Source organism: Rhineura floridana, chromosome 14, assembly GCF_030035675.1.
Source record: "Rhineura floridana isolate rRhiFlo1 chromosome 14, rRhiFlo1.hap2, whole genome shotgun sequence".
In the NCBI taxonomy this organism is placed as follows: domain Eukaryota; kingdom Metazoa; phylum Chordata; class Lepidosauria; order Squamata; family Rhineuridae; genus Rhineura; species Rhineura floridana.
The window spans coordinates 25,830,834-25,856,523 of record NC_084493.1 but is presented as its reverse complement, the minus strand read 5'-3'; the positions used below and the strand labels follow the sequence as shown (position 1 = coordinate 25,856,523).

Below are 25,690 nucleotides of genomic sequence, written 5' to 3'. Positions count from 1 at the left end.
ATTTTGGTTTCCCGGTTTCTCATTTTTCCAGTCTTAAATTCAGTTCTCCACATCAGTTTGCAAATTCTTTTTTTAAAAAGTCCTCATGATAATTCACTAGTATTTTAGTGCTCCTGTCTTCCAACGTACATGCCTTCTGTATGCACTTTCCTCTAATATAATGCATTTTTTGTTATTTTCATTAATATATGCACTTTTATGCACACTTTACCCTAGTATATTCATTTTGGGGGCCGTTAACTTGGAGAACGGCATTGTTAGATCCAGAAAAGTGTCGATTTTGAAGGATGCCTTCATCTCGGTTTACATATTGTTTCAGGAAGTGCAAATTAGATAGATCCACCTTCAAATATGAACTGATCTGAATTTCTTTTCCATCCCTTCTCGTGATAGATGCCTCCAGGTAGGACTGGTCCTGTTTGGCTACTGTGCGAAGGAGGATATTGGGTCCAGCACCGCTCTAATGTTCTGTTGGAAGTGGGGCAACAACAATTCCTGTTTAGCTTCTTTTGTTTGTATTCCAGAAGGCAAATAGAGTTAGGGTCCTCCAGTTGCTAAGCCTACGTTTACCTGTGCTCTTCTCTACCTAACTTCCTTCCATTGTAAACTGATATGCTCAGGGAAGCTGACCTGCTCCTCCTTCCTTTGTCTTTTTCTTTGACTGTCCGAGGAGAGAGGAGACATCTCTGTCTTTGCTCTCTCTCCTGAGCCATGACAGCAATACCCAAGTCTGGGCATTGCACCTCCAACTTAGGTAGTTAGTTAGAACTAGGTATGCCTTTTCTAATATGTATTTCTGTAAATAAAGTAGCTTTTCTTATTTTACTAAGTCTTACGTCTCAGTGATCTAAATGCAGGGCAAAAGCCTTCTTCTAAGGTAAATACACACACTGGCACACACACATCTCAGACCACTGACGATCTCTGCATATACAAATTTCCACAGCATGTTCTTCACACACTCAATGGATGTATGTTGCAAACACAATGCCACTTTTGGACCCATGTATGTCTTCCAAGTGGCTGACCAGCTGCAACATTAAAAAGGATGGTGTACACCAGTGAATACCGGCTCTCTCCTCTACCCACGGAGACAACCCCCAGTGTTACCTCGATTCTGTGTTGAAGAGTCGGAGATGAAGGGCAGTGGATCATTATCCAGAACCAGCACACACAAGGAGGAGAAGAGAATGCTGAACACTGTTACAGTCAGGACTTTGTTCCCTTCCTCTTCCAAGAAACGCACAGGGCTGCAGCAGCCAAGAAAGGAGATAAATATTAGAATGACAAAAAAGAAAAAGGACCCGTCCCCAGCAGTGGAATGCCTCTGCAGACAGGTTTCTAAACTGTATTATCCAGATACACAAACACATAATAATAATAATTAATAATAATAATTTATTTGTTGCTTACTATATTTTTTTTTGTCTCAAAGCGACTTACAATTTAAAAAAGCATCTAATGTATCATTTAAAATGCATCAGAGGTTAAAAAGAAAAAAGGTTATAAACTAAAAGTACTCATCCAACAATAGCATAAAAAGGACACATCCCATCCTACCCCACCCAGCTAAAATGCCTGGGTAAATAAAAATAGCTATGGTGTCAGGTGGACCTCTCTGGGGAGAGCATTCCACAGTTGGGGAGCCACCACTGAAAAGGGCCGATTGCGTTCTGCCACCCTCTGTATCTCCCTCAGACGAGGCACCCGATGAAATTATAACACATCTATATAAATTCAGCATTTAGCTTTTGGAACAATGGATATCTTCAATACAAGTAGCTCTGTGCAGGGGTTATGCTGCTCCATGCATTCATGTTGTGTGTAGACAAGAAGCCGCATGAATGACCACATGCATGCTCATATCCAAAAAATGCACATTCGTGGGAGAATCCAAATATATCAGGGGAATGAGATCACACATTCACTTGCTATATGGAGACAGTGAATGGCTGAATTGTGTGGTAACTGCATATCTTAACACAGGAAGTTGCCTTATACCAGGTTAGGTATTGTCTACTCTGACTGGCAGGGGCTCTCCAGGGTTTCAGGCAGAAAAGGGTCTTCCCCTGGCACCTGCTACTTTTAACTGGAGATGCCAGGGACTGAACCACAGACCTTCCGCATACAAAGCAGGTGTTCCATCACCAAGCCTTGGACCTTCCCCAAAAGACGCAGAAGAACACAGCAACCTGCCTTTACAAGGTCAGGCTATTTGTTCTCCTCACTCAGTGTTATCTCTCCTCTGTCTGGCAGCATCTCTCTAGTGTGTCAAGTAAAAGGTTTTCACCATCACTGGTCACCTTCGCCCTTTTCACTAAAGATGAACTTTAGTGATGAACAGAGTCAGACCATTGGTCCAACTAGCTCAGTATTTTCTGCACTGACTGGGAGCAGCTCTCCAGGGTTTCAGGCAGAGAGTCCCTCCCAGTCCTACCTGGAGATTTGGAAGATTGAACATGGGACCTTCTGCATGCATGGCAGATGCTCCACCACTGAGCTATACCCCTTCTCCTGAGGTGGGGTGCTTAGGTCCAGACAGCTGCCCAGGAATGTCATGTGCTGATGCCAGTTCCCAACTCCAACCCACATGCATACATTTTGAAAGTATAAATAGAGTCCCTCTATGTGTAACTGCTTTTACCTGTAATCAGGAACCCTGTCTTTTCTTTTTGGAGTGGGGGGGGGTTCCTGGTAGTGCGAAGTGTGACTTACAGGCACACATACATCATGTATGGTGACTTACTGTACATGGGTTGATTCCATTCGTGTCTCTGTCATGAATGCACATAGACAGGAGGGCAGGGATGGCTACCACAGTCCCACCCTCCCTTCTGAATGTGGGAAAGTGGATTATATGCACTGGAGTCAGGAACATCAGGCTCAGGGGAGCTGAAGGCCTCTCTCTCCAGCCCTAGACTCTGCCAAGGCCACATCGCTCACTGACCCTGCTCTGCACTTCCCTCCAGAGTGACTTTACCTGGGTGGAATGTGTCCTTGAACTTTCTTGCCTGGACAGAAGATGGAGAGCAGTGTGTGTCTGACCACATCTACTTTTGCCCACCCACCACTTGCATGTGGCTCCTGGACGGATGTCCACGAGGGAATGTGGCCCCCGGGCTGAAAAAGGTTCTCTACCCTTGGTGCATGGCACATTCATTTCACTTATTTCACGTTTCTTGCTACCTACATGATGTTGTGCTAATTACTAATCTGCATACATCTGTTTATTTGTGCATAATTTATTTACCATTCTACTAGTCATGGGGAAAGGCAAAGAACTATGTAAGACAAAGTACACACACACACACATACACATCAGGCAACGGAAAAATGCTTCTTAGACCTGCCTCCGGCTTTCAAGCTACTCCCAGATTTATATAGTTCAGACGCTTTTCCACCTTGAGAATTCACAACCTAACAAACAAAATGTAGAAATCTTAGCCAAGAAACAGCAAAAGACAAGCCCTCCGTTCCTACACTGACTTTAGGTCATCTACTCCAGTGGTACCTTAAAAGTCCAGGAGCTCCATCCCAGCAATGTTTATAGAGTTTCTTCCGCTTCACCAGCAGAGAGAGAATCAGCAAAATGGCCAACTGCAAGAAAAGATGGTGTGTATTCAATAACAGCAGACACATGCACATGAAAGTTATGTTCATGCAACTCCAGCTCATGCTGGAGGGCAGTTGAAGGAGCCTAGGGTTTACTGGTCTACGGCCACATTCACACTGTACATTTATTCCACTATTATTCCATTTCAAACAGTCATGGCTTCCCCCAGAGAATTCTGGGAAGTGTAGTTTGTGAAGGATACTGAGAGTTGTTGGGAAAGCCATAGTTCCCTTACAGGTTGGCAATTCCCAGAGTTCTCTGGGAAAAAGGACTGACTGTTAAACTACTCGGAGAATTGTAGCTATGTGAGGAGAATAGGGTCTCCTATCAACTCTCAGCACCCGTCACAAACTACACTTCCCAGGATTCTTTTGGGGAAACCATGACTGTTTAAAGTGGAATAACAGTGGAATAAATGTACAATGTGAATGTGGCTCTGTGTCACTGAAATAAGACATGCATTTATTTTGAATCCCACCTTTCCTCCATGACGAACTCAAAGCAGGATGAGGAGGGATCCCACATTGGTCAGTCTCCCATCCTGACACTGACTCAGGCTGTGTTCAGACATGGGGTTAATTGCATTAGTTTTACTGACTATAATGGTAGCACTTCTGCCCCAATTTGTAACTTCCCTTTCACACTGCAGTACCTGTTTGCCTTATGGAACAGTGGCATTTTGACAGATATACTGCCATGTTGTTGTGCTAAATTTCATTCATGTTGGTGGGTGTGGTGTGACACAACAATGAACATCATTGGACACATCACTGTTCTCCTTTCCGTGCATGTGCCCTTCTGATCCCCTGTGAGAACAGCAGGAAAGTGTTGCATGCTGGTATACTGCCCCAAATGTTGGCACTTAACTATTGTGATTTTCTAGGTTAATAGGGTGGCAAACAGATTTTTTTCTGGAAGCAACACAGAATTAATACACTCTCTGAGGGGCTTCCTTTGACACTGGTCCAAGAGCTGCAGCTGATGCAGCACGTTGTGGTCAAGTTGTTGAGTGGAGCTGGATGTGTTACATATGACCTCTATGTCAAGGGAACTGCACTGACTACCAGTTAGCTACTGGGTCATGTTCAAAGTCTTGTTATTAACATAGGAAGCCCTGAATAACCCATGACTAAGTTACCTAAAGGACCTCCTGTTCCAGTACAGACCTGCAAAATCATGTGTGGCGCATCCTACCACAAAATGTATTAAGATAGTGACCAAAGAATGGGTTGCATCCAACTAAGTTTTACTGAGAGTAGACCCAATAAAAATAATGGACCATAGTTAGTCATATCTATTATTTTCAATGAGTCTACTCTCAATAGACTATGGCCATACTACCCTGAACATGCCCGGTCTTGTCTGATCTTGGAAGCTAAGCAGGGTCAGGCCTGGTTAATACTTGTATGAGAGACCGCCTGGGAATACTGGGTGCCGTAGGCTTAGAGGAAGGCAATGGTAATCCACCTCTGAATCCCCCTTACCATGAAAACCCTACGAATATATCCAAAAAAGATTCATAGGGTCGTCATAAGTCGTAATCGACTTGAAGGCATATAACAGCAACAAACTCTTAATAGAACCCATATTCCACTCTTATCCCTATACTTTGGAATGCCCATCCCTCTGCCATACAAGAAGCATCTTCAGTTATTTACTTTAGATGTCTTGTAAAGACAAATGTTTTTACACAGGTTTTACCTGATGCAAATGATTGGACCCCGTACCACTGATATTTCAGTATGATATTTTTAATGCTCTGCTCATGGCCGGAGTTCGATTCCAACGGAAGGAGGAAGTCGAATCTCCGGTACAAGGGGTCGAGGTTCACTCAGCCTTCCATCCGTCCGTGGTCGGTAAAATGAGTACCCGGCATATGCTGAGGGGTAAAGAAAGGCCGGGGAAGGAACTGGCAATCCCACCCCATATATACGGTCTGCCTAGTAAATGTTGCAAGACATCACCCTAAGAGTCGGAAACGACTCGCACTGCAAGTGTGGGGACACCCTTACCTTTACTGTTGCACACTACTTAGAATCTTTTTAAAATATTAAGCGGCTTAGAAGTCCTTTAAAATAGATAAATAAATAGGTACTCTATGATCCACCATCATGCTCAGCATTATAAAATAAAATAAAAAACTGGAGCAAAGAGTATGTTTCATAAGAACATAGGAAGCTACCTTTGGCAGACTCATTGGTCCATCTACCTCAGTATTGTCTACACTGACTGGCAGCAGCTCTCCAGGGTTGCAGACAGAGAATCTCTCCAGCCCTGCCTGGAGATGCCAGGGATTGAACCTGGGACCACTGAGCTACTGCCCTGCCCCCAAATGATGATTTTACATAATTGGGAAAGGTAATACATAAATGGTACATAAATGAGTTATTCTTACATTTCAGACTGCCGGGAATATGACAGTCACCATGCAAGTGAAATTAGTGTTTCATCACCTCGTATACAAGTTAGCAACACCTCCTCTCTTCCCTTTCCTGCTCACAGTTATTTGTCCGAAGGGTGACCTTACCTTCTTGAAAAGTCACCTGTGGGGTCTATCCTCATTAGCATGAGATGTCTTACAAAATACTTACCGATACTGAAGCCACACAGACATGGTAGAGCTTATAAGGGATGGTTGGATAGCAGTCTGGGACAGTGTCATGAACCGTGCTGCATGAGAAAGGAATAAAAATATTTTTTTAAAAAAGGTAACATGGAGGACAGCTATAAAATGTAATCAAATCAGTCAAGCCGAGCTGAGAAGAGAATTTTATTTTATTTCATTTCATTTCATTGATTGATTATTTGATTTATATCCCACCCTTCCTCCCAGCAGGAGCCCAGGGCGGCAAACAAAAGCACTAAAAACACTTTAAAACATCATAAAAACAGACTTTAAAATACATTAAAATTAAAACAAAACATCTTTAAAAACATTCCTTTCAAACATTCAAACATTCAAAACATCTGTTTAAAAAGGTTAAAAACATTTTTTTTTTTTAAAAAAAGAGGGTTTAAAAACCTATTAAAAAGTAATTCCAACACAGACGCAGAATGCAGAATTTTGCATACGGTATCATCCCACCCTTAGAGGGCAAAATACTTATGCCATGGTATCTTTGGTATATGTGTGCCACTATATTAAATAAGTAGGAAAAAATCCATGTCATGCATGCAATGCCCTTTTCTGCTTCCTTTGGAAGATTGGGGGTTGAGGGGAGAGCTGACATAACTTATGTTAATTGCTGTTGTTATGTGCCTTCAAGTCGATTACGACTTATGGCGACCCTATGAATCAGCGACCTCCAAGAGCATCTGTCGTGAACCACCCTGTTCAGATCTTGTAAGTTCAGGTCTGTGGCTTCCTTTATGGAATCAATCCATCTCTTGTTTGGTCTTCCTCTTTTTCTACTCCCTTCTGTTTTTCCCAGCATTATTGTCTTTTCTAGGGAATCATGTCTTCTCATGATGTGTCCAAAGTATGATAACCTCAGTTGCATCATTTTAGCTTCTAATGATAGTTCTGGTTTAATTAATCTGGTTTAGCTAGGCGGAAGAGGACCAGTAAGTCCACACCCAGCAAGGCACTGAACATCACGAGATCGTCTGATTCAGAGAGGTCTTCAACTAGTAGCAAAGAGCGATCCTTTAGGCCAGCCTCTCACTGCATGTGTCACTGCTGGATCCTCAGGTGCCATCTGGCTGAATTCCATGCTCCAGGCAGAAGAGTTCCCAGCATGCATTACCAATCTGAACTCCAGCCTGGCCAACATGGACGGAGATGCACTCACGCTATAGAATGGAGAATAGAATAAAGTCAGAAGACATGACATCCATGCTGACGGGAACAAAAGGCAAGGTGCCTGCATTTTCGTACCCTCTAAATAGCTGTATGTACTGTATATGCATGGAAGGAAATTTTAAAATTTAATTTCCCACAATGCCCCTGATGCAGCATCACTCTGAAGCATTGTGGGAAATTAAAATGGCAGCTAGACCCAGTTGTTTGGCACTGCTTGGACTGTTGGGGCTTTTTTTTTTTAAGAAATAAAGAGAGGCACAGGGCAGACTTCAGCAGAGGGACCTGCTAGGGTTCTAGGGCCCCAGGGACTGCCCAAGGATGCCAGCTGCTGATGCCAGACAAGATCAAGAGTCTTTCATTCATTCCAGATATATCTGGATATTTCTATGTTTTCTGATTGGCTAATCTCTTACAATTGAAGAGCTTGAAGTTGTCAGATTAGCGACAGCAGTCTTAATGCCCAATCCTGTGGAATATTGGAGGTAAGTAGGGCCAGACAGAAAAGAGTTAACAGGGCCAGAGTGACAGGAGGGAAATTGCAGCTAAATGACCCAGAAATAAGGAGGTAAGTTGAGAAGATGACTCATGTGTATGTTCCAGATGGGAGGGATGGGGCAAGGAAAGCCTAAGTGTCTGAAAAGGAATAAAGAGAACTTCCCATTTTGGGGAACAGACAGCAAAAGCAGAGAAGGCTGCACTGAGTTGTGAGCTCCAAATTCACTTTCTCCACATTATGCATAATGTTATACATCTCTGTATATGCATCTCATGTCCACTCTTATTCACTTGTTTCTTTTTCTTAAAGTAAAAAGCCGCAAACATTGTAGCCTTTCCTCCTATTGTTGCCTCAGCCCATTGATCATTTTGGCTGCATTTCTTGAACCTTTTCCAGCATTACAATAATCTTGAGGTGTGGTGACCAGAACCATACACGGTATTCCATGAATGAATTAATGAACTGGCAGATTTATTTCCAGGCAGTTTCCTAATGACCCCTAACATGGAATTCTCCTTTTTCACAGCTGTGGTATATTGGGTCAACATTGTCATTGAGCAATCCACCACTTTTAGGTAATTTTTATTGAGCCCTTCAAAAAATATTCAAACCAAGCAAAATAAATAAATAAATGTTGACCTATTCACCATGATCCGAAAATCTCTTTTCTGGTCATTCATGACCAATTCAGATCCCATCAGTGTTTATAAGAGGGGGGTCATTTGCAAATGGACTATCACCCATACCTGTCTTGTGCTGGGGTAGGAAGACTTACATCAGGAGTTTCCATCTGAAGGCGCACTTTTTGGACTATACAGACGAGAAGCCTTATTGTAACTGAGTTGTTTCTATGTTATTGTTTAGTTTTATTGCTGAGTTTTTGATGTTCTTGATGTTCTATATGTTTTTGCTTTGTATGTCGCTCAGAGTGGTTGGGTACCAGCCAGATGAGCGACTAATAAATCAAATAAATAAATAATAAATATAATAAATAATTTGTTCTAACACCGAATTATTTGTCTTTTTTGCAGTTCATGGTATGCAGAAAGCTCTCCTCCAGCACCACATTTCAAATGAGTTGATTTTTCTCTTATCCCCCTTTTTCACTGTCCAACTTTCACATCCATACATAGAGATTGGGAATACCATGGTCTGAATGATCCTGACTTTAGTGTTCAGTGATACAACTTTGCATTTGAGGACCTTTTCTAGTTCTCTCACAGCTGCCCTACCCATTCCTTGATTTTTTGACTATTGTCTCCATTTCGGTTAATGACTGTGCCAAGGTATTGATAATCCTTGACAAGTTCAATGTCCTCATTGTCAACTGTAAAGTTACATAAATCTTCTGTTGTCATTACTTTAGCCTTCTTGACGTTCAGCTGTAGTCCTGCTTTTGTGCTTTCCTCTTTAACTTTCATCAGCATTCATTTCAAATCATTACTGGTTTCTGCTAAGTATATGGTATCATCTGCATATCTTAAATTATTGATATTTCTCCCTCCCATTTTCACACCTCCTTCATCTTGGTCCAATCTCACTTTCCGTATGATATGTTCTGCGTACAGATTAAATAAATAGGATGATAAAATACAACCCTGTCCCACACCCTTTCCGATGGGGAACCAATCGGTTTCTCCATATTCTGTCCTTACAGTAGCCTCTTGTCCACAGTATAGGTTGCACATCAGGACAATCAGATGCTGTGGCACCCCCATTTCTTTTAAAGCATTCCATAGTTTTTCATGATCTACACAGTCAAAGGCTTTGCTGTAGTCTATAAAGCACAGGGTGATTTTCTTCTGAAATTCCTTGGTCCGTTCCATTATCCAATGTATGTTTGCGATATGATCTCTGGTACCTCTTCCCTTTCTAAATCCAGCTTGGACGTCTAGCATTTCTCGCTCCATATATGGTAAGAGCCTTTGTTGTAGAATCTTGAGCATTACTTTATTTGCATGGGTTATTAAGGCAATAGTTCGGTAATTACTGCATTCTCTGGGATCCCCTTTCTTTGGAAGTGGGATATATATTGAACGCTTCCCGTCTGTGGACCACTGTTTAGTTTTCCATATTTGTTGACAAATTTTTATCAAAATTTGGACAGATTCAGTCTCAGTAGCTTGTAGCAACTCTATTGGTATGCTGTCTTTTCCTGGTGATTTGTTTCTTTCAAGAATTTTAAGAGCAGCTTTCACCTCACATTCTAAAATTTCTGGTTCTTTATCATATGGTTCCTCCGTGAATGAATCTGTCATCCTGTCATCTCTTTTATAGAGTTCTTCAGTGTATTGCCTCCATCTTCCTTTTATTTCATCTCGGTCAGTCAGTATGTTCCCCTGTTGATTATTCAACATCCCTACTCTTGGTTTAAATTTCCCTATCATTTCTCTAATTTTTTGGAATAGGGCTCTTGTTCTTCCCATTTTGTTGTCCTTTTCTATTTCTATACAATAACTATTGTAATAGTTTTCTTTGTCCCTACGTACTAGTCGTTGTATAGTTGCATTTAGGGTTCTGACATTGCTTATATCTCCTTTTGCTTTTGCTTTCCTTCTCTCTTTAACCATTTTAAGAGTTTCTTCAGTCATCCATTGAGGTCTTTCTCTCTTTTTAACTAGAGGTATTGTCTTTTTGCATTCTTCCCTGATAATGTCCCTGACTTCAGTCCATAGTTCTTCTGGTTCTCTGTCAACTAAGTTTAAAGCCCCAAACCTGTTCCTTATTTGATCTTTATATTCTTCTGGGATGCTATTTAAATTGTATTTTGGCATTATGAGTGCTTTGTTGTTCTTCTTTAGCTTTACTCTGACTTTCGATATGATCAGTCCATGATCTGTACCGCAATCTGCTCCTGGTCTTGTTTTTGCAGAAAGTATGGAACTTCTTCATCTTCTGTTTCCAATTATATAATCAATTTGATTCCTATATTGACCATCTGGTGATGTCCATGTGTACAGTCGTCTTTTTTGGTTGCTCAAAATATGTGTTGGCAAGAAACAAATCATTGGCTTCACAGAATTCAATAAGTCTTTCTCCTGCTTCATTTCTGTCACCTAAGCCCCATTTCCCCACAATTCCTAGTTCTTCTCTGTTCCCTACTTTTGCATTCCAGTCCCCCATGATTATCATCATATCTTGTTTTGGTGTGTGATCAATTTCCTCCTGTACTTCTGCATAAAATCTCTCCAATTCTTCTTCTTCTGCGTTTGATGTTGGAGCGTAGACTTGGATGATGGTTATGTTAATAGGTTTCCCGTTTAATCTCATTGATATCACTCGCTCAGACCTTGCGATGTAGCTCCTAATTGCTTTTGCTACATCACTTCTCACTATTAAAGCAACCCCGTTTCTTCTTGATTTCTCATTTCCTGCATAAAATATTTTGTAGTTGCCTGATTGAAAATGTCCCATTCCAGTCCATTTTAATTCACTCACGCCAAGTATTATAATGTTGATGCGTTCCATTTCTTGCTTGACAATTTCTAACTTTCCCTGGTTCATGCTTCTCACATTCCATGTTCCTATTGTGTGCGTTGTACAACTCCGGACTCTCCTTTCGCATCTGTATGCATCAGCCTCTGGGCTTCCTTTCGGCTTTGACCCAGCTGCGTCATTAGTCACAGCGCTACTCGTCCTTTGTTCTTCCCCAGTAGCTCGGTGAGTGCCTTCTGACCTGAGGGTCTCCTCTTCCAGCACTATCTCATGTTGCATTTTGGATACTCTGTTCATAGGGTTTTCATGGTAAGAGGCATTCAGAGGTGGTTTACCATTGCCTTCCTCTGAGTTTGGATGCATCTTAGTCTGGTGTCTCAGCTTTGACCATTCCGTCATGGGTGCCCCTGCTAGGAGTCTAGCCTCTTGGTCTAGACTCCTGATGGCATTGCTCTCAGCTTCTTCCACACTCTCAAACCCCCTCACCACGTTAAGGTGTGCATCCTAAAGGGGGAACTTATGTTAATAGAAGACAATATATATTAAAATTAAAGGGAATTTCTAAAAAGAGCAACCAAATTAACCAAGGGAAAACTAAAAGGAGCTGGCATTGTGAGCAGGAGATTAAAGTCCTAAATATGCATAACATGGTTAGACTAAGGGAGATGGAGAGCCAAGGAAATTTATTTGAAGAGCTGGGAAATCCACCATAGCGGATAAGAAATTAGTTCACTTGGACCCCAACAGATGTTACTGGGGAGGGGGGAAAGGATTTAATTAAGCAGTGGATGCTTAGAGAAGGTCTTTAACAAGATAGCTAAACTGAAATGCAACCAATCACACAGAAATGACTGGTTGGAATACCTTTACTGATATCAAGCAGGAGTTTGCAAACAATGAGCTCCCCTAAGTCAAGGACAGGTCACTGGTGGCTGGTGCCCATTGGGAGTGGTGGGGCGGAAGGCAGAGAGCCCAAGAGTAGTGGAGTTAGCCAATGACTGGCAGAGCCAACAAAGTCTAGTCCCCCCCCCTCATCTTCCTCTCTGTTGTGTTCTACAAAGGCAACAGTGAGATCAAGGAGGAGGAATCTGGCAGGCAGGCAGGCAGGTCGGGCCTCGCTGAGGGCAGACTGGGGTTGGTGGGGCAGTCCCCATTTGCCCTGATAGACCAAACTCCACTGGGTGAAATGATGCAAATCACCCAAGGAAGACCAGAGCTTAGCCTGAAGGTGCATAATGAGGCCACCTCACTGAACCTAAGCATGCCTGAGTTTGGTCAGTGCCTGGATGGGAGACCATGTGAGATGGGTTAAATGGCTGGATGGATAAACCATCTTGAGCTCCATGGGGTATAAGTGGGGCTAAGTTCAAGGTTCTGGTTTTGGTGTACAAAGCCCTATACAGCTTGGGACCAGGATACCTGAAAGACCATCTTACCCCTTACATACCCAGTTGATCACTGCGCTCTGCAGGTGAGGGCCTCCTGCAGATGCTGTTTTATCAGGAAGTCCACTCTGCACAACATAGGAAACAGATCTTTAGTGTAGTGGCACCTACCCTTTGGAATTTCCGCCCCTTTAAATATTAGACTGGCACCATCTCTGTTGCATGGAGAAGAAAAATCAAGAAGAAAAATCAATGGAGGGTTAGAAAGTCTCTGCCATTGGTGAGGGGGCAAAGGGCTATTGGAAGGCTGCTCTATCCACCTCCTAGGAGACCCATCTGGCCTCATCCATCAAGTCAAAGCACCCACACTGCAGGGAGGGTCTTTCTCCACTCCTTGACAGGAACAATACTCATGACATGTTGGTAACTAAGAACTAGCACTTGAGTTTGCCTTTTTTCTTCCTCCCTCCCAATCCTCTTTCCTCAGACCCCATACCTTTTAGTAAATTGTAAGCCTCAGGACAGGTATTGTCATTTAATGCCACTTTGGGACTATTTTCTTGGCTGAAGAGTGGGGAAAAATAATTTAAACTAATAAACAAAGTAGAGTTGAGATACAATGGAAAGAAGGAGCCCTCAGTATTAGTCCTGAGTATTGCTAGCCGCCACCTCAGCCCCCCCCCCCAGGACTAGAGGGCGAGCCAGTGTTTTAAATGCAGAGGCAGAGAGGAAAAGTGGATTTTTGCCACATGGGTAGTGCTGTGCTTCAGCATCTTGGACCACTCCTTGAAAGTTTGGTCTAAAAACCGGAGCAGATTCCACTGCCCCACTGACATGGAGCCACCAGCCGCCACTGATATCACAACTGTTTTTATGGCATCTTGCAGCTACTACAATGTGCTCTGTGCAAAGCTACCAGACTGAATTTTTAAAAAGAAGACAATAGGGGGGCTCCCTTTTCTTTTTGCAAGTGTCTCCCTCCCTGATAAAGTTCAACAATAGCAGGCTTTCTGGAGACACTCATGGCAAGGTGCTAGTTTTAGCTACCCAGAGAGAGGACAGTTTGACTCTTTGTTGCACATTTTCAGCACTTCTGATTTAGTGCAAACCCAGATGGGCATCAAGTTACAGCCAGTGAATGAAGCTTCAGTCAAAGCCTTCTTGGGATCCAAATGCAAGGAAGATCTTTGTGCCCAGTTCCTGTTGTGCTGTTTGGCAAGGCACAGGTTAATCACTAGGCATCTCATTTTGGGATGCTTGCTTCGAGCCAGGTAGAGAAAACTGCTACAGTTTTTGTTTCTGTTTTGGTTCCGGTTCAGATGCAATTCTGGTTGAATTCCAATCCAAGCCAATAAAACATTCAGAAACTTGTTCAGCCCACCTGTAGGGAATGGGCTGTAGGCGGCCATCTCGGGCAAGCTGCAAGTCTGGACCAGTCAGTAGTCACTCAGGACCAAAAAGGACTAAACCAGGAGGCAGGATTGAGAAGCGAGGCGGAAACCAGGACCTAAGGATAACAAAGGATACAGGAACAGAGTAGAACTCAGGACGTGGTTGTTCTAGCAAAGCTTAGCTGGAACAGGATGGCCTTCCTATCCAGGAGGATCCAGTGACCAGTGTGGGTGGGCAGAGTTACTCCAGGGCTTAAAGGTACTTCACCAAGAAGCTGCCACTTGCAGTTCAGTTGTTCACCATATCCAGGAGGTGCCCATAGATCCAGCCAGATGCCACCTTTGGGACTTGTTCAGATCCAGTTCATGGGTTAGAACCAGAAGGTTTGTTTTATTTTAACACATCTGCTTCTGAGGCCTTCCTTCATGTTCCATCTTTGAGAGAGATCAGGTTGTCATCTGCCAGGAAGCAGGGCCTTTTCTGTGGTGGCTTGAAGTCTGCACATGTTTTTTCCTTGTCTTCTTTTGTAGAAAAGTCAACACAATTTTATTTCATTGTTTCTTTCTTACTGCTTCATGATTTTTAAAAATGTGTTTATTAATGTTAGCAGTCTCGTTTTTCCAGCTGACAAGGGTTTAAGCAAACAACCCCCCCCAACAAAAACACAAATAACTCAAGTGGCTCACTTGGGGTATATACATGTAGCTGCATTCACCATCAGGGGCCCTTCCCTGTGTGCTCCCTCTGGGGGAGTTGCAGAGGGTGGCAACTTGAAAACTGGCCTGCTCAATGGTAGCCCCCTTTGTGGAATGCTCTCCCCAGATAAGTATGCTTGGCATCATCATTGTTTGATTTTAGTTGCAAGGATAAAACATTCTGTTTACTCAGCCCTTCAATTATTCATGGAGAAGGTTGAGAATTATGGCCTTTTTAATGCTCATCTGTTAGTGCTGTGGATAAGATTTGTCCTTTTAGAAACATTATTGGATTGTGTTCTATGATGATTTCATATGGAGTTTGAACTTGTCAAGGATTATCAATACCTTGGCACAGTCATTAACCAAAATGGAGACAATAGTCAAGAAATCAGAAGGCGGCTAGGACTGGGGAGGGCAGCTATGAGGGAACTAGAAAAGGTCCTCAAATGCAAAGATGTATTACTGAACACTAAAGTCAGGATCATTCAGACCATGGTATTCCCAGTCTCTATGTATGGATGTGAAAGTTGGACAGTGAAAAAAGCGGAAAAGAGAAAAATCAACTCATTTGAAATGTGGTGCTGGAGGAGAGCTTTGTGCATACCATGGACTGCAAAAAAGACAAATAATTCGGTGTTAGAACAAATTAAACCAGAACTATCATTAGAAGCTAAAATGATGCAACTGAGGTTATCATACTTTGGACACATCATGAGAAGACATGATTCCCTAGAAAAGACTATAATGCTGGGAAAAACAGAAGGGAGTAGAAAAAGAGGAAGACCAAACAAGAGATGGATTGATTCCATAAAGGAAGCCACAGACCTGAACTTACAAGATCTGAACAGGGTGGTTCACGACAGATGGTCTTGGAGGTCGCTGATTCATAGGGTCGCCATAAGTCGTGGTTGACTTGAAGGCACATAACAAGAACATTTACTGTTGTTTATGTTGTTTGGGGCATACCTTTCTGTATGAAAGGTGACAAATAAATATAATAAATAATAAAATAATATCAATAGGGCACTGGCAGCAATCTGTTGCTTAACCCCTTCTGCTCCAGACAGTTTTTCCTTAAAAGAATTATCAGCCTCCTAACACACTGCACCTCTGATGAAAAAGCAGCTTGGAAAGGCAGATTTTGAGTGGGAATGTGAAGACAGCTTTAAAAAAGGAAAGAAGTAAGCAAGCTGCTAGTTGTACACTCAGATTAGCAGCCTCCTAGGACTGCTCTTCATTTTTTAAAAAGAAAAAGTAAACACACCTGGGGTGGGGGGTTCTGGCATGATATTTAGTTTGTTTCTTGGTCTGGAAGCTTTTAAAACCAAGTTCCCAGATTCCAAGTTTGTTTAAAATTTGCTGATGCTTTAAAAATGTTGTGTGTGTGAGTGAGGGCACACTCTCACACATGTGTGGAATTTGTCTCCAAAGCATCACAAATCTTACCCTTTCTCCTCTGTATAAATGTTTAACCCTTTAAAAAAATGAAAGAGAAATGTTGCTGGTTTCAGCTCCTCTGAAATGCAATCTTATTTCCTGGTGAGAGAGGGTGCGATGCGATGCCCCTTCGGAGCAGCAGGCTTTGTATTTCAGAGATAATGACAGCAATAAAAAACATCTTATTCTTTCCTTTTTTATTTTTAGCTTTTTATACCACTGTCCTTTATTTGGGCCAAAGGCAGATTCTCTCTAAGACAAAAATCTTGCCATTTCTTTCACCAACACGAATCCCCTGCTAACAAGCCAAGGTTAGGTTTTATTATCATTGTTTGAGATTTTTTAATGCTGTAATGGAAATTATATGTTTTTATGTTGTACGTCGCCTAGAGTGGCTGGATAACCAGCCAGATGGGCGACTAATAAATTTAATAAATAAATAAATAAATAAATAAATCATCCTCCTCTTGATTGGTGCTAAGGAGAAGAAGAAATCAATCCAGGCTAAGGACATATGTTCATTCATATAGTAAGGGTGGCAGAGAAATTCAATTTAGTTCGCATTTAAAGGTGAACGTATGGAATTTGTATTTTCCAAAACAATATGTGAACTGAAACACAGCCATCCCTCAAAATTCACAGTTCCTTGAATTTTTCAGGGCAGTTCTCTGGCCAAGTAATGTGTACAAACATTCATATACCAGGGTAAAGTGTTCATATAATTGCATACATTAATAAAAAATAGCATACACAAACACTTCATACTGGGGGAAATTGCTTTGCAAAAATGTGTAAAAGAAAAATTGAATACAACAACGGGTATATTAAGAGAAATTTGTACTAAAATGGAAATTGCTGTGGAAATGTGGAGAACCAAACTTAAGATTGGAAAAATGAGAAACTGACAGAAGCCAAAACTGGCAGATTTGTCCATCCCTAGCATGGAGGACAAGGCTATCAATGACTTCTAGCTATAATGGATGTGTTCTACCTCCACTGTCACAAGTGGATCACAAGTGGAGAGAGAGAGCTGTTGCGCTTAGATCCTGCTTATGGGCATCCGAGTGGCCACTGTGAGAACAGCACACTGGGCTAGATGGGCATTTGGCCGGATCTAGCAGGGCTCTTCTTATGTTCTTATTTGGTTTGGAACAAGTGGAAAATTGAACTGAATGGGGACCATTTGGTACAATGCAAAACACAGAGATGAACAAATGGGTGTTCCATTTGTTGCCATTTTCTCTAGAGGCCACATCCAAGGCATTCTGGGTCAATAGAATGCCGCCTCTAGGACTCGCCACAGAAATGGAACTCTGCTGCTCTGACAGAAGCTGCAAAGACAATGGTTTTTAAAAAAGTAAAAGTAAAAATGAAATGGGAATAATAAAACAAAAGTGAGTACAAGTAATGAATGTAAGTTGGCTCTCTTTGGCAATCTGCAAGCTGATTCAAACCAATCCTATAGAATCTATAGTATAGATCGGGGTAGTCAATGGATGCCCTCCAGATACTTTGGACCATAACTCCCATCATCCTCTACTATAGGCCATGCTGACTGGAGCTGAGGGGAGTTGGAGTCCAAAACATCTGGAGGGCACCAGGTTGGCTACCCTGGTGTAGATCAATCAAAGCTGATATCAAACTGAAACACAGTCTGCAATTTGGCACCCTGTTCACAGGCTGTTTGGTGGGTACTTCAACTTTTTTGGAGGGGGGACACAAATGGGTGAAGTGGCATTGTGGCCATGTGGGAATCTTCATGAAGCCAAATCAGAGCAAGGGGAGGAGCAGAAAATAATGATTCCTGCCCTTACTCTGATGTCTTCTGGCTAGGAAGTACTGAGGGGGTTGTATCCAGCTACTTTTTACCTGGAGCAGACTCATTTAAATTAATGGACCTAAGTTAGTCATGTTGATTAATTTCAATGAGTTGACTCTGAGTAGGACCTGTATTGGCTAGAATCCAGGAAATGGAACTGGGCACCAGTAGGAAGCATGAACAGGCAGCAGTGGCTGCAAAACATTAAAAAATGTGTGTGTGGGGGGAGGAAGTGTGTTTTACAAAAACCTCCCCCCCCCAGTGCCCTGGATTTGAGCAGAAAAAGTTCTCAAAAGAAAATTAGTAATAGAGCTGAGCAGAAAAAGTTACTTCCATTAACACATTAATTGCTCTATGGCTATGGATTATATGATTTCTGCCCTTGTATCATTAAAACCTAAATTAGAGATAACTGGGGCGAAGGGGGGAGAACACACCATGATAAAGTAGTAATGAAATTGGGGTAAACGAGGATTCATAGACAACAGAAAATGTGAGAGGTGGGACTTTTGGGGGTGGGTGGGAGAGATTGTGTACCTTTACATGTTAGCTATCAAATAAAGTTAAATGCCACTGCAGATTATCCAAGAAAACACTCTCAAAATATCATGGCAAGCCAACTCACAAACCTCATATGTTGCAGACAAATAAAATAGAATATCAGGCACACAGATACAATTCAACAAACATTGGCACATCCTGAAACCATTTGATTTTGAAATTTGAAAAAACAACAACACATAATGACCAATTTTAGGAGCACATTTGTTTCAAATCTAGGCGTGAAAAGAAGGGATTCTCCACCAAAACCCATTTCCCAGTCAGTGAGGCACATCTCATACTTGGGAAACAAATGTATTCACAATACTCACTCATCCTGGTCTCCTATTGGCTCGTACAGGTACCAATCTTCATAAGCCAAGTTGCCATCGATGGCTAGGTTGTCATTCGCCAGCCGTAGGGAAGACATGATTTTTTTCTTCTTTCCAGCAGGATAAATGCAGAATAGTGAGACGAAGAAGCAAAAAATCAGTGTGATTTTCTTCAGCAATAGATTTTAACTCTCAGAAGTTGTTCTCCTAAGTGTCTGTCCTGCAGCCGATTCACTTTGGCTGCTGAGTTAAACACCCACTGTGGCTCGACACACACCAACCAAGTCTTTCAACTGAGCTGCTTTTTCTCTTCCCCCCCTCCCCCCCTGCAGAACTTGGTTCAAAGTGATTTCGGACTGTTTCAACAGCTGATGAAAAAGAAGGAGGAAGGGAACACAGAGACTGGCAGTAAAAAAATCTTGCTCATGAAAGACTGGGTCATGACTGGAACAGGGAGATTAAAGCAACTAAAGACATGTTTAACTGGGCTCCTTCCCCACCCACTCCCAGTGGTGTGGTACTCAAGAGGCAGAAATGAATCAGACCTACTGTTTTCATTACTTAACAGAGTTTACGTGAATCTCAGTGGTAGTTTAGGGGTCTTTTTTAAAAAAAAGATGCAGGATAAGTAGACATGGGGGAGAAATTAAATTATGTAAAGGCAAACCTATCAAATACACACTTTCTGAAACAATGTGCAAACCAAAACTGTCCTTTGAAATTTGAACTTTTCCAAATTTTGCAGGGCAGTTCTCCAGCCACGAAACGTGTACAAAAATGCATGTGCTAGGGTCGAGAGTGCATATAAATGCATCAAACACTGAAAAGAACATACAAAAATGCATTATATTAGGAAACATTGCATAGAAAAATGTGCATGTTAGAAGAAATCCACACTAAAATGCTGATGAATTTTCATGAGGACTTTTCTTTTTTGAAAGTTGGAAAATGATGTGGAGAACTGAATTTAAGACTAGAAAAGCGAGACAAACCAAAATTGTCCATTCCTAAGGAGGAGGAATGCTAATTCTACTACTAACAACATTTGACCAGAATGATAAGGCTGCCTCCAGACTATCAGTATTTTATGGGAGGGATGCATTTACATACCAGAACTTTATGTTTGCACCATTAAAGCTGATTAAAGTGCTCTGTCATGCTAGTCTGACAAATCTACTTGCAGTTTGGAAAGCAATAGGGAAATGCGTTTAAACCTGAGATGAAGAAAAGATGTGTGAACACCCCACAAGCAAATTAGGATGAATGCAGGATGAATGCTCATTGCCATCTGAATTGCTCTATAAACACTGGATATAATCTAACCTCGATGTAAGCTTTGTGCAAGCAAACCACGATGAATGCTCAATTAACAGGTCATCTGGAATGGCCTTAAGTCCATTTGCAGATTATGCACAATCCTTTTTGTGTGTGTGGCTTTTAAGACCCAGTCCATTCATAATTAGAAAAGAGTTATAGTAGGAAGTGTAAAAGACCTGACTATAGAAACTAGTAGTGTAGTGATAAATTTTGAAATGCAGGAGCTCATCATGACAGTATCCAATGAAAGTCCAAAAATGCAGTATGTATAACACACACACACTCACACTCACAGAGGAACAGTACACAGCACAGGGAAAGGGAACCTGCAGCTCTTTATATGTTGTTGAATGACAACCCCCATCAGCCTGAGCCAGCATGGCCCTATGGTCAAGGATGATGGGAGCTGGAGTCTAGTAATATCTGGAGGTCCCCAGGTTCACTATCCCCAATTTGGCTGGGGAGAGCAGTGTTCACATCTCTGACTAGCCTACTAGCCATGATGGCTGTGCTCTGCCACCCTAGTCAGAGGCAGCATGCTTCTGAAAACCAGTTGCCGGAAGCCTCAGGAGGGGAGAGTGTTCTTGCACTCAGGTCCTGCTTGTGGGCTTCCCCCAGGCACCTGGTTGGCCACTGTGAGAACAGGATGCTGGACTAGATGGGCCACTGGCCTGATCCAGCAGGCTCTTCTTATGTTCTTAAGTTCACTGAATGAGCTTGGGCCAGTAAATGTTTGAGCTTAGCTTACCTCACAGGATTGTTAGGAAGACAAAATGGGGAAACCCATACCCATGTTTGGTACCCTGAGTTCAATGGAGGAAGGATGGGATCATACAAATGGGAAGAACATTGGAAGAGTAGTACTCAGCTTGCCAATCTCACATGCTGAAGAGGCTCATTTTGAATTGTTTTATAATGGACTGTAGGGAAATTGTGTTGTGTTTTAACTAGGGATGGAGTAGAACTTTGATTCAGTTTGCCTTTAAATCTGAATGTATCAGCTTTGCACTTTCCAAAACAACATGAGAATTGAAACACAGTCATCCTTCAAAATTAGCACTTATCCAGTTTTTTCAATGCAGTTCTCCAACTAAGGAATGTTTGCAAAACTACATAGATTAGGGGAATGTGCATAAAAAGGAATATATTATGAAAATAATTGCTTGCGAAAATGTGTACACTGGGCAAATCTTCATACAAAAGTGCATTTAGTAGGATAAATTCTCACTAAAATGCTGGAGAATTTTCATGAACTGAGAAGCTGAGAGAATCGAAATTACAGATCCTTCCATCCCTAATTCTAATATATTTTTAATGTAAAAGAACAGACACCACTGTCTCTGTGTAAATAGCTCAGGGAGCAAGGTAAATGAATTATTGCAGCATGCCTGATATTACAACTCCTCCCGCCCCCAAAGGCCACAGCACTGGAAGGCACTGCACCTGCAGATGACATCATCACACCTGCTGTGATAAAAAAAAAACCCTACCAGAGCTGCACTCCCCTGGATTGCTACTCCACTACACTCATTATCAGGCTGCAAGTAGCGAAGGCTGGTCCAGAAGGGCAAATGAGGCACTGCCCCCATCAACCTCAGTCTGCCTTCAGCCAGCCCTCATCTGCCTGCCTTCTTACTTACAACCAGTTCAGAGGGTGGCTCTGCTCTAACCACCTGCTGGTGGTCTCCCTCCCTCCCTCTCTACCCACCAGCCAAAGGTCATCCACAGACGTGTAAAAGGAGGATTTGTACGCCCTTTTGTATAAATGGGGAGCCACAAGTTGCTTATTTATTTATTTGTTTGTTTGTTTATTTATTTATTTATTTATTGCATTTGTATACTGCCCCATAGCTGAAGCTCTCTGGGCAGTTTACAACAATTAAAAACATTAAAAACAAATATACAAGTTTAAAAACACATTTTTAAAAAGCAATTTAAAAACACATGCTAAAATGCTTGGGAGAAGAGGAAAGTCTTGACCTGGTGCCGAAAAAGATAACAGTGTGGGCGCCAGGCGCACCTCATCAACAAGTACTTAGGGTACTTGCTGAAGGCCAGACGAGGGGGTTGTGTCCAGAGAGCCAGAAACACAATCAGACTGACCACGGATCCAACATGAGGGCAGCCCTTAGCTTTACTGCCTTGCAATGCTCCATTTGTTCACTAGCTTCACTCATTCCCATTGAGCAGGGATAGCCAATGGGGTGCCATTGGCTCCTATCCACCCATGACCATTGGTTGTGCTTGCTGGGGCTGATGGGGATTGGAGTCCAACAGTATCTAGAGAGCACCACATTGGCTATCCCTGCCATTGAGGAGCCCCCACCTTACTCGGCTCATTATGCATGAGACCATTCAGTGGAGGGAGGTATTCCAAAATTGTTTCCCAGGATCATCGGCCTCAATTTGGATTTCCCCTCCAAGGTGCTCAAATGACAGGGGGAAGGAACATGGGAAGCTGCCTTATGCTGAGTCAGACCATCGGTCCATTTAGCCCAGTATCATCTGCACTGACAGGCAGTAGCTCTCCAGGGTTCCAGGCAGGAATCTCTCCCAGCCCTACCTGGAGATGCCAGAGACTGAACCTGGGACCTTCTGCCTGCAAGGCAGATGCTCTACCACTGAGCTATGGCCCTTCCTCAAAGGGGAGGAGAGTAGGAGGGACATTACTGAACGGCACAAGCTGCACCCAAATCCTCCCAATTTTAGCCAAATTAACCTTTCCTTTCTTAACATCAAAAAGCAGTACCTCAAAGAAAGAAAGAAAGAAAGAAGAAAAGCTCAAAAAGAAGAGACAGGGCTGACCCTACCATTGGGCAGACTGAGGTGTCTGCCTCGGGCAACAGGTGCTTGGGGACAAAGAGCATTAGTGAGGTGTCAGAAGGACCAAACGGTGAGTGCCACGTGGCCTGCCCTGCACCTCCTAACCTAGTCTGCTGACCTCATTGTGGGGGGTGGATGCTGTCCCATTACCAGTGTCCCAACTGCCAGTCCAGTTGGCTTCTGGAAACTGAAACACAGTCATCCTTCGAGATTTGCGTTCATTAGAATTTTGGGATGCAGTTCACCAACTAAGCAATATTTACATAATGCATATATTAGGAGAAAGTGTGCATAAAAATGAATACATGAGTGAAAATAACATGCAAAAAGGCATGAAATGGTGGGAAATGGCTTGCAAAGATGATGTACCTTTGTCAAAACTGTCTGCAAAAATGTGTTTATTTGGAGAAATTCACACTAAAATGGTGGAGAATTTTCATGAGGATTTTTTTAAAAAAAATCACAGATTGCTGCAGAAAAGTAAAGGACTGAATTTAACATTAGAAAAGTGAGAAATTGAGAGAAATGAAATTGACAGATTTTTCCATCCCTAACTACATCAAGATGGATAACATACACACACACACACACACACACACACACACACAGGGCTGGTTCTAAAGGGCGGCCAGGTGGGGCACTGGCCCGAGGGCCCCGGAGCTACAGGAGCCACTGAGGGGCCCTCTGCTCCCCTTCCACAATCCACGGCACCATCTGCAGATCGCAGGGCAGGAGCTTCCGCCTGCCCACCATTCCCTTGCCCACCTACCTGTCTCCTGCCTTTTACCATTGCCCTTAATGAAGATGGCGGCAGCGGCTTCCCTAAGGTACTGAAGCCGCTGCCGCCATCTTAGCTGATGGCAGAGATGCATGCGCGTAGCACGCATGTGTGCCATCAACAAAGATGGCGGTGGAGGCTTCATTCCCTTAGGGAAACCGCAACCGCCATCTTTATTAAGGGCAATGTTAAAAGACAGGAGACAGGTAGGTGGGGGGACGTGGGGGGCACACATCTGCACGTGCATGCACACACACCGAGGCCCAGGGCAAGCTGATGCCCAAGGGCCCCGGCATGCCTGGAGCCGGCCCTGCACGCACACGCACACACACACACACACACACACACACACACACAGAGCAATGTGTGGGGAATTGGTGACACACATCGAAATGAGGATGCGAGAAAAGAAATGGATGAACTAAAATGTCCTGTTCTCAGCAGGCTCCTTAAGGAGGCAAGAGACTCCCTAGCAGAAACACAAGTGAGGGCAGCACAAGGGCAGTATCCAGGGTTGGTCTGAAGTCAGAGTCCAGAGTCTACCTTAAAACCAAGGGGGTCAGGAAAGAATCAGGGTCAGAGCAGTCTGGGGTCAGAAGCCAAGCAGTCTGTAAACAATGCAGGTAAAGGGGAAGGCAAGAAACAGGTCTGAGGTCCACAGGGCATCTTTAGACAGGGCAGGTTCAGCACTAGTGTACAGACATTGTTTCAGGAGTCGTTCCAGCCTAGCACTGCGGGAGCTGCTCAACCACACCTAAAACCTCAGCTGACTCCCTTTGATCACCTGCAGCCAGACCTTTACCTCCAAGGAGTCCTTTAATTCCAAGGAGTCTGGGCCTGTAGCCAGGCACTCCTCTGGATGGGCTGGGTCTCCATCTGGTGTCGGAGGTGATGCCAGTCCGTTGGGCTCAGGGGCTCTTCAGCCTTGATGTCAGAGGCCAAACTTGCCCCGGGTGCAGATGGCCCATCCTGGGCCTCGTCATAGGACCCTGGCTCCTCACCCTTAGAAGGAGCCTAAGCCAGGCCTGGATCCAAGACTGGAGCCTCCTGGTCTTCTTCTTCTGAGGACTCCTCTGGCTGGTATCTGACACAAAGCAAGAGTGGGCAACCTGTAGTCTTGCACCTGATTTCACGTGGGGGGCAGGAAGAGAAAAAAATAAGGGAAGGGAGTGGCAGAAAAAGAGGTGGCATCAGGAGGAGATAAGAGGGCCACCCTGTGTTGGCTGTTGCTCGTTAAGACTGGTAATGTGGAAGGCAGGGAGGCCCTCAGTAGGTGGAACTGGAGCCAATGACAGACGGAGCCGATTAATTTGAGTTTTGTCACCATCCTTCTACTTGGCGAGTCCTACAAGGTGCAACCATGTGATTAGATCTGGTTGAGTGAGATCTGGTTGGCCACTGTGAGAACAGGAGTATATGGGCCTTTGGCCTGATCCAGCAGGCTGTTCTTATATTCTCATGTTCTTATGAGGGAGAGGAAGCTGACAGGAAATGCCACTGCCTGGATGGGATGGAAGCAAGAAGGCAGACTGAGGTTGGTGGGGCAGTGCCCCATTTGCCCCAAAATGGACAAGCCTTCATGGGGGCTACCTTGGAAGAGGTGTTTTTTTCTAGGAGCTCCCTAGGAAGATGGATTGATTGTTAAACCACTCTGGGAATTGTAGCTCTGTGAGGGGAATAGGAGTCTTCTAACAACTCTCAGCACTCTTTACAAACTACATTTCCCAGGATTCTTTGGGTGAAGCCATGACGGTTTAAGGTGGTATGATGATGCTTTCAATGCATAGTGCAGATGGGGCCCAAATATGGTCAGAAGGCACACG

At 43.2% G+C, this 25,690-nt stretch overlaps 1 protein-coding gene and 1 pseudogene across 1 annotated transcript in view; one reads left to right on the top strand and one right to left on the bottom strand.

Moving 5' to 3' along the window:
* Positions 1-19,235, bottom strand: part of STRA6 (signaling receptor and transporter of retinol STRA6) — a 57,206-nt gene extending 37,971 nt beyond the window's left edge. The window contains exons 1-4 of the mRNA XM_061594951.1: positions 18,950-19,235; positions 6,205-6,283; positions 3,512-3,597; positions 1,111-1,250 (exon numbers count right to left, since the gene is read on the bottom strand). Of these exons, the coding sequence (XP_061450935.1) occupies positions 1,111-1,250; positions 3,512-3,597; positions 6,205-6,283; positions 18,950-19,047 (403 nt within the window). The 5' untranslated portion in view covers positions 19,048-19,235. The remainder of the gene's footprint in view (positions 1-1,110; positions 1,251-3,511; positions 3,598-6,204; positions 6,284-18,949) is intronic.
* On the top strand, positions 4,938-5,056 carry LOC133370082 (5S ribosomal RNA; annotated as a pseudogene).
* Positions 19,236-25,690: the final 6,455 nt, after the last annotated feature.